This window comes from Microcebus murinus, chromosome 6 (genome assembly GCF_040939455.1).
Source record: "Microcebus murinus isolate Inina chromosome 6, M.murinus_Inina_mat1.0, whole genome shotgun sequence".
Taxonomy (NCBI): domain Eukaryota; kingdom Metazoa; phylum Chordata; class Mammalia; order Primates; family Cheirogaleidae; genus Microcebus; species Microcebus murinus.
In genome coordinates, this window is record NC_134109.1 from 72,197,492 (window position 1) to 72,207,265 (window position 9,774).

The 9,774-nt window shown below is 38.4% G+C and overlaps 2 protein-coding genes across 2 annotated transcripts; both read right to left on the bottom strand.

Moving 5' to 3' along the window:
- Positions 1-916: 916 nt before the first annotated feature.
- On the bottom strand, positions 917-1,894 carry LOC105864598 (olfactory receptor 11G2-like). Its single transcript, XM_012752573.3, has one exon. It carries the CDS (start codon positions 1,850-1,852, stop codon positions 917-919), a length of 936 nt encoding a protein of 311 aa, XP_012608027.3. The 5' UTR covers positions 1,853-1,894.
- A 6,714-nt stretch (positions 1,895-8,608) lies between these two features.
- LOC105864639 (olfactory receptor 11H6-like) lies at positions 8,609-9,568 on the bottom strand. Its single transcript, XM_012752596.2, has one exon. It carries the CDS (start codon positions 9,566-9,568, stop codon positions 8,609-8,611), a length of 960 nt encoding a protein of 319 aa, XP_012608050.2.
- Between the last annotated feature and the right edge of the window lie 206 nt (positions 9,569-9,774).

Consider the following 9,774-nt stretch of genomic DNA (forward strand, 5'->3'; position numbering starts at 1 on the left):
CCTTATCAGATGTGTAGGATGCAAAAATGTTCTCTCATTCTGTAGGTTGTCTGTTTACTTTGATGACTGTTTCTTTGGCTGTGCAGAAGCTTTGTAGTTTGATCATGTCCCATTTATTTATTTTTGTTGCTGCTGTGATTGCCTTTGGGGACTTCTTCATAAACTCTTTGCCTAGGCCAATGTCTAGGAGAGTGTTTCCAACATTTTCCTCTAGAGTTCTAACAGTTTTATACGTTAGGTTTAAGTCTGTTATCCAGCGTGAGTTGGTTTTTGTGAGAGGTGAAAGGTGTGAGTCCTGCTTCAGCCTTCTACAGGTGCCTATCCAGTTTTCCCAGCACCATTTGTTGAAAAGGGATTCTTTTCCCCAGCGTATGTTTTTGTCTGACAAGCCAATTTTTAAATCAATCTATAGCTTTATCATTTGTAAAATTAGGAAGACGAGGAGATCTCTTAAAGCCCTAAAAATTACTGGGAAATATCCACCACAGCATATGAAGTTCAAAAATAATATGAGTAACTGAGTAATATCAGTTAGTGTTTTTTTTGGGGGGGGACAGAGTCTCACTCTGTTGCCCAGGCTAGAGTGCCATGGCATCAGCCTGGCTCACAGAACCTCAAACTCCTGGGCTCAAATTATCCTCCTGCCTCAGCCTCCCCAGTAGCTGGGACTATAGGCCTGTGCCATCACATCTGGCTAATTTTTTCTATTTTTAGTAGAGGTGAGGTCTTGCTCTTGCTCAGGCTGGTCTCAAACTCCTGAGCTCAAGGGATCCTCTTATCTCAGCCTCTCAGAGTTCTAGGATTGCAAGTGTGAGCTACCACACCATGCCTGGCCAGTTAATCTTTTTTTTTTTTTAATAAGGAAATTAAAAATAGATTCTGTCTCTCAAAATCTTTTAAATGAAGACTCTTAATTTTATGTTCCCAGTAATTTCTTCATTGCATGTTTCATATCTTTGTTCCTTAGACTGTATATTACAGGGTTAATCAGTGGAGTAATCACAGAATAAAATAAAGTCACAATCTTCTGCATTCCAGCCTTATGCTTGGATGCCGGGCTCACGTACATGACCATCACTGAGCCATAGAAGAGAGAAACTACAGCAAGATGGGACCCACAGGTGGAGAAAGCCTTTCTTTTCCCGGCTGCTGAAGGGACCCTCAACACAGCTCTCAGGACCAAAGCATAGGACCCGACAATGAAGAGAAAGGGAATAAATAAAAGTAGAGAACTTAAGGTGGAGATGGTTAACTCTATTACAGGGGCTCTGGAACAGGTAAGGGCTAACAGAGGACCTGGGTCACACAGGAAGTGGTCAATAATTCTGGATCCACAGAAGGTCATTTGGGAGATGATGATGATGGGGATTAAGAACCAGAGGAAACCAAGTACCCAGCAATTGATCACAAGATTGGTGCAGAGACGTCTGGTCATAATGGTGGGATAGTGTAGAGGCCGGCAGATGGCAAGGTATCGATCAAACGCCATAACCGCCAGGAAAAAGCATTCTGTAGAACCCAGGGAGAAGAAGAAGTAGAACTGGAGAAAGCACCCTGCGAAGGAGATGAACTTGTTGTCAGAGAGGAAGTTTGCCAGCATGTTGGGGACCGTGGAGGTGATGTACCAGATCTCCTGGAAGGAGAAGTTGGCGAGCAGGATGTACATGGGGGTGTGGAGTCTCTGATCCCAGCGCACAACACAGGCAATGGAACCATTGCCCATGAGGGTCAGGAGGTAGACAGCAGAGAAGAGCACAAAGAGGAGGATCTGCCCCTCCCTGGGACAAGGGAAGCCCAGGAGGACGAAGCCAGAGATGGTGCTGGAGTTGCTGGTGGTGTTGAAGATCTTCATGTGTCTGTGAGCTATAAAAGCACCAGCAATTACTGGGTGTTGGTGCAAAGACAGTGGGAACTCAGAGTTACATTTAAGCCATCCTGGGGAATGCGATAAACACACACATCAATAGTGACTATTTTTGTGTATCCCGAAATATTGTCCTATTAGACAATAGTCATTGGTCTATAAAATATACTAGAAGTCTGTATCAATGGAAAGACACAGAAGTTTCCTTATTGTGTAATGTATGAAAACAGGCATACTATGTAAATATACAGTTTAACAAATGATTATGAAGGAAACAACACTGTAACTACCACTGAGGTCAAGAAATAGAGTGTCATTTGACTCTTAGAATCTTTCCACAGGCTTGATCCTCATCACTATGTCTTCCTCTCTGTCTCTCCAATCATAACATTTTTTTTCTCTTATTATCATCACTTCCTGGAATTTCCTTATAATTTAATAACTAAATATGCACATCTAAAGAATTAAACAATGTTTAATTTTGCCTGTTTTTGTACTTTGCATAAACGAAATCGTACTATTTTCCTTTTGAATGGTTTCTTTGGTTTAACAGTAAGTTTGTGAAATTCTTGTTGTTACACGTATCTGTAGTTTGCCCATGTTTACTGCTCTACACTATTACACTGTGTGAATAAACCACTACTTATTTAACCATTCAATAATAGATGGATACTTGGGTTTATTTCTAGTTTGGGGCTTTTAGGAGTAAGGTTACTATGACCATATAGTTTATCTCTCTTTGCTCACATGTACATACATTTCTGGATCATAACACATGTGTATCTTCAACTTTAGAAGATTAAATAATTTTCCATAATTATTACACTTCACTCCTACTGGCAGTATATGAGAGTTCTGATTGTCAATATTCTTCTCTAATATTACCAGAGCTTGAGGAATGACATAAAGATTGCATTTTAACTTATCTGTTTTTCTTTCTTCTGGTAATACTATAGTGGGTAGTTCTTTTCTTGGCAGTACTTTTTTTTTTTTCAGAGTAGGTGGTTACATCAATACTGTTCTGCTCTCAAGAGAGAATCTTCCTGAAGTGATAAAACTGTCCCTCAACCTAGTTTAGGAGAATACTTTAACACGTGATGTAATTTATAGCCACTCTGGGAAGTTTGTTATTGATCTAGGTGAGTTTTGTGATCAGCCTTATGATTTAAACCAGATATTTCTTCACTGTACCTCTTACTTTTCCTATGTGCCTCTACTGAGAGAGAATTTATTGAATTGACTCACTCAAGATCATCTTCCTGAGTAGCAATTTTCAAATAGAATTTTGTCATGGGCTCAAAATCAGTTTGAAGAGTTACTTTACCAGAGGTGACTGGAAATTAGCATAATGCTTTGCACTTAGAAAGCTTTCAATAAATATTCATAAAATGAGTGAATAAATGCACTTTCTCAGTGCCCAGAAAGAGCTCACACCCACACAATACTTGGGGCAAAGATGACTCAGATTTTTGTGGAACTGGGGGCTCTTGGGACTATTTGGGATCACTCTTCTCTTTTAAGATAGTTAACTAATGCATTGATTCATGCTATTTGGTAATGCATTCTTTCAATTTCAGGAGTAGAACACTGAAAATAATTGTAGGAAATAGCTGCATCTCACTTCTGTTAAAACAGATAACAAACCATTAAGGGTAGAGACGACCAAGGGATTGAATCAGCATTAGTTTTGTCTTGTTGAAACAGGTCTTTGATTGTCTGGCTTGGGAATATGAGTCTGCAAAGTCCATTGGTTCCTATTCTAGTCATATAATCTGTAGAGCCTGACATTATTGAGCTAATGTTAAGGTAGGTTTAGCAGGAAACTTGAATAGAGTAGAAAACTTTAAATTTTTGCTTCCTCTCCCAATCAATGCTTGGAAGCACCTTAAGGCAGAGTAACTTTGGATGGTTATACTTTTGCATAATGGCTTATGTTTTTCTGAGTTTTAAAACAACACCTACCTTTGTTAAATAGTACTGAAATTATACCTTGGCCTTGGTTATTATAGCCATTTGCAAATAGGGCACACATAAGGAACATGAAAAATATCTATTTTCCATTATTTGGAATATAGCATCAATCAATTAATCAATAATTTATAACATATTTTTGAAAGCTGACATAGTTATCCAAGGAGTCTGACAACAATCTATTTGCAATATTCAAAAACAGAGTAAGACTTCTCTGGGTAAATGGCAGAAGATGTCAGGGGAAAAAGTAATTCATTACAATTTATTTTTTATTTTTTGGGAGAGGAAGAAAATTAGTGAAGGAGGACTAGCAAACTGATTAATATTTTGGAGCTTTAAAAATGCCGGCAAACTTTCCCTCTTTGTTCTAGGTCTAGTTCTGGATTTTACCTGATTTTCATGACAGGAGGACTCATATGGCCAATACAATTTTCTAAGATCCTGCTAGTTTGTATCCTATTTTATCTCAGGGCTTTTATTGCCTCAGCTGTGGGAAGAACAGATTCTGGTCCTTGTACCACATACCTACATTTTCTAAATATAGTTCCCCCCCTACTTCTCTGATTTTAAAGACATGTGACTAGGGACTGAGATTCAGTTTCAGATAGCAAATATTCATCTTTTTTGGATATATTTTTGGATTACTTTACACTATTTTCATTCAGGATAAAAATATTCAGAATATGGACTTTCTGAAGCAGACATTGTCCCCAAATCCTGTCTTTGAATGGGGCTAGTAATGAGTGTTGGAGCCATGAGAGTATGAAAACTGCTAGTGATGGAAAGAGTGACTCAAAGTAAAACATACTGCAACATATGAAGGTGACTAATGGACTTTAAATTCTATAAAGTTAAAAAAAAAAAAACCTCTTAGGTCTACAGGTGTAGTAACAACTCAGAGAAAAGTCACCCAGTTCTCTGTAAGTTAAAAGAATTTGTTACTAATTGTGCTTGGGCATTTTTCATCAAGATGTTTTGCAGTGTGTTTCTAAAAGGTTATAATTTGAGGTAGTCACTTTGTCCATCATCTCAAAATATTTTCCATAATTTGAATGGTTTAGTTCATGTTCAAGAACTTTCTTTTCCTGGCCTAGTCCATTTTAATGTTACAGTTCTTTCTTTCTTTTGCCCCTCACATCCATTAATCAGCAAGATTCGCTGCTTCGGTAGCTAAAATATGACTCATATTGATGCACTTCTCTTTTTCTCCACTGTCATTTCCCAGGTTCAAATGTTACCTTTCCTCACCCCTTGACTTCTGCAGTAGCATCTTAACAGAGCTCCCTGCTTCTCCTTTTGCCCCTCTACACTCCATAGCATAAAATAGTGATGGCCCACCAGAATCATTTTGACACCATTCCTGTTCCCTAAAACAGCTTTGTAAGACTTCCCGACACAAAATTGCTCTGAGAGGAAATGGCTTTTTTCCAAGGGTCTTTTTTCGTTTGTAAATGAAAAAAGCATCAGCCTCGTACTCTCTAAAAACGAAAAAAGACTCTCGAATAAAACCATTTCCTCTTAGAGCAATTTTGTGGTCAGGAAGTCTTACAAAGCTGTTTTAGGGAACAGGAATGGTGTCAAAATGATTCTGGGTGGGCCATCACCATTTTATGTTAAACCTAACATATTTAATCAGATTATATTTTACTTACCTTTTATTGTTACTTACCGTTTATTAAGTATCTTCTCTGTGCAGAAGAAACTATGTTTACCTGGCATAAATCTGAGCTGAAGCAAAGAAAAGGGGAAAAAACTGTGGCTGATCCATTCTGCATTGGCTGCGAGGGTACTGTGAACATGCGTACTCATTGTGCTTACTTACCCAGCCTGCTTAGACCAAGTTAATTAAGAAGAAAAACTACCTTTGTTTGTTTGTTTTTCTTTGGATTCGTTTACCTGTTAAATTAGTCAATGCCTGAAGGGTTAAGATAGATTATGTCTGAATGAGCCAGGCTGTATCATACACAGTATAAGCTGAATACATTTTCCTGATATTTGCATTTCCCCTCAAAGTCTGGTGTGGTAGAAGTCTTGGCACCTAACGTTGCTAACCCCTCTCCACAGCCAGTCCTGTGATGTCTCATGACAACACAATTCCCTCCTCTAGGTTGTTTGTGTGGTTTCAGTGAGGAAACTGCCATGTCTATAATGTTGAGTAATCTGTTTCTAGAAAATAGGATAACTTTCCAGATTGGGACAAGTGGTAGGCAGCGGCTGTATATAATAGCAAAAGCCCTGGATTTATAGTCAAGAGCTTTCTTTAAGAGTCATAGGAAATTAATACTCTCTTGGTTTCCTTAGCTATAAAATGGGTATACTTATGCCCTCTCTAAAGGGCTATTATAACGATTACTGTATATGGAAATACCTTGACCAGTGCCTGACTGGTAGGAGCTTAAGAAATATCGGTTGTATGTGTATGGCTGTAATAAATTCAAATAGACCTGTGGATAGAGGCTATTGGCTTCTGCAACTATAATATTCTTTTCCTGTTCTTCTAAACACGACATCATCTTATTACCTGTATCTGCAAAGGGAGTCCCAAATTAAAGCTTCTCAGAAGTTTCCTTTGTATTTTCTTAGAAAGAAGTAGTAGTCTTTTTGGCAATAATCAGAGAGGAGAAAAAAATGGAAATGGTGGTAAGGATCCTTGATTTTATTTTATTTTTTTTTTTTGCTGAAGGATGGAGAGGTTATAAACAAAGCCTGCCAGGAAGTAAGTTACCCTGTTTTTCCTGATCGGTAAGAATTCATTTACTACTTCTAAAAGAACAGTGTCAAGAGACAGCTCTGTGCTTGTTATTTACTTCCCTTGGGGCATGCCTTAATTTCTGTGTTTTTCCCTATGCAAGTAGCAATAATATCTTTTTCTTGCTTCAAACCTTTCACAAGTGGAATGAAATATTAATAAATCAATGGGCTGACTTTTTCCCATGAAACTGGGTGAGAGAAAGCCACAAATGAGAGGAAATTGGTCCCTGTGGCTGCTGAGAATCCGTTTACTATGCTTTGATCTCTCTCTCTCTTTGCTTCCAGGATCCTAAGGGCACTTTGCTCTCAGTGCCACTCATGTCAAGATCTGACCTCTGCAGTTCCGCAAATTACACTCACTATCCTATTCGGATCCAGTTATAGAGATAAAATCCTCTCTTCCTCATTTCAGCCAGCATATTGTTGAAAAAACCAAACCGAGTAAAAAAGTTTTTATTCAGAATACACATGAAGATTTGTTTGATTAATATAGTTTATTGGATTTATGTATTTCTTCCTGCCTCCTACCCTCCCACTCTCATTTCAGTTATGGCATGAGTAATTATTCCCAGAACTTTCTCTCTTTTTTTCAGCTCTAGGTTTATTCTTCCATTAAAACCTTCACCTTTCTTTGAAGGGCAGGTATGGGAGCCTCCTACAGGTAAATTATTTCCAATGGAGAAAGAATCCAATAAACTTCTTGAGACAAATATTGTGTTATCAATAACTTCTTTCATTCTTGTGACTACTCCTTCAAAATCAACTTCCACATGATGGAAGAGAACTTTGATATCCAAATGTAAGGGGTTATTAATCTTTGACTTGGGTGATGGTGTAATTAACTTTAAATTTTATTCTGATAATATATTGGATTATATTTTTGGGTTAAGGCAGATCATCAAAGGCTCATATTTGAACCATAATCTTAGATCTGGGAAGAATTGCTTCTATTAAGCTGCACTTCCATATAGTGCTTTTGAATTTTATTCTAGGATGCTGTAAGAAGCAGTTATATTGAACCACACACACATACTCACACGTGCACATACAAATAATATATATGTTTCAGATATTCTTGAAGACCACACCACTGTTCACTATCTCTATTGGACTCTTTAGAATAAATCCCCATGAAAGAAATTATTTTAAAAACTAGGAACTAGTAATAACTTAGCTGCCTCTGAGGAACCTGTTTATTTTCTCTTTGCAGGTAATGAAAATCATGCAATACATAATGTTTACACATTCTTCGCCTAGCTTTAAAGGGAGTTCATAATATCTTTAGGGCTTGACTTTAATAATAGCATAAGGTCTTATGATCCAAAAATCTTCATTCTATTTTTTCTTTTAAAATTCATATTTCTTATCTTTATTTTTGTGGAGTTTTTTTTTTTTTTGGAAACATCAAATCTTTGATGGAACCAGGTAGACTCTAGATTATGATTTAGAATATTTGGAGAATGGCCTGGGAATCTGTCCTTTAAAAAAATCTTCCCAAGTAATTATGAAACAGACAGGTTTGGAAGACAATGCTTTAGATTGTTATTAGTCACTTGAATGCCAATTAAATGAAAAATTTGGCATAGTTATGATTTGTTGATTGTCACTAATTTCCTTTTATCTGAACTAAAATGGTGTGAATGCTCTATTCTTCTTCTAGGAGTAGAGCAGAAGTCATTAGGCTGGAAAATCCAAGCACAAGAACAGAATATGCACTTATTACAGGTCAAAAAAATATGAGGCCAGGGAGCACATAGGTGATTACAGATAAAAGGGCAATCAGTTATTGGAGGTCAGAGTAGAAAACGAGTCTAAATCGAGATACACAGGCCATTTAATTCAAATTACCATCTATCGAGTCCTGATTTGAAGACAAGATCTGGTTTAATTGGGATGTTCTTGGCCATCATTTGACTAGGCAGAAATTGATGAATTTGGATCTGTATCTCTAGGTGCAGATAATAAAGGCTTATTTTTTAACTGAGGATAGAAATGGGGAAGAAATATTCTGATTGTGAGCTCTCATTCACTTTGATTAATTTTTGTGTGTATCCGAATTTTTTTCAAGGCAGCCTTCATGTCCTTGTTCCGGAGACTATAGATCAGTGGGTTTATGAGTGGTGTCACTGAGGAGTAGAACAAGGTGACAATCTTCTGTATTCCAGCTGGATTTCCAGAGGTTGGGCTGATGTACATCACCATGAGAGCACCATAGAACAGAGACACAACAAGTAGGTGGGAACCACAGGTAGAGAAGGCCTTACGTCTGCCATCTGCAGAAGGGACGTGTAACACTGCTCTGAGAACCAGGCCGTAGGATGCAAGGATGAAGAAGAAGGTGATGAAGATAATAAGCGAGCTCAATACAGAACAGGAAAGCTCAATTCCAGGTGTTGGGATGCAGGATAGGGACAGAAGAGGACCGGGGTCACAGACAAAGTGGTCAATGGTAGGTGGCCACTCCCCTAGGTGACCACAAAAGGGGAGTTGTGTGATAAAATAGATAGGGACGGGATAGCAGAGGAAGGCCGTTACCCAGCAGAGGGCCACGGAGTTCATGCAGAGACGACTGTTCATGATGGTAGGATAACGGAGAGGCTGGCAGATAGCCAGGTACCGATCAAAAGCCATGAGGGCCAGTAAGAAGGTCTCAGTGGTGCCCATTGAGAAGAAGAAGTAGAACTGGAGGAAGCAGGCTGTGAGAGAAATGGTTTTGGTCTCAGATAGGAAGTTCCCTAACATATTGGGAACAGTGGTGTTGATATAGCAGATTTCTAGGAATGAGAAGTTGGCCAGCAGGATGTACATGGGGGTTTGGAGCCTGTGGTCCAGCTTCACTGCACAGATGATGGCCCCATTTCCCATCAGGGTCAGGATGTAGGACACAAAGAACAGCACAAAAAGGAGGACCTGAACTTCTCTGGAGCAGGGAAAACTCAGGAGTATGAATTCAGTCACTGTGTTGACTCCTGACACATTCATGGCTTCCTGAGGAGTAGAGAGGAAAAAAAAAAAAAGACAATGACACAGATGACCTTATTCCCTACTCCTCGGGGATATCTCCGTTTATTTTTTAGAAATTCCTGCATTTTGTAGATTATAATATGCTATTAAATAAACAGTAATCAGATTATATTGCTGAAGAGTGTCAAACTTTGAGAGTGCTTGATATGATCCAACTCTGAATT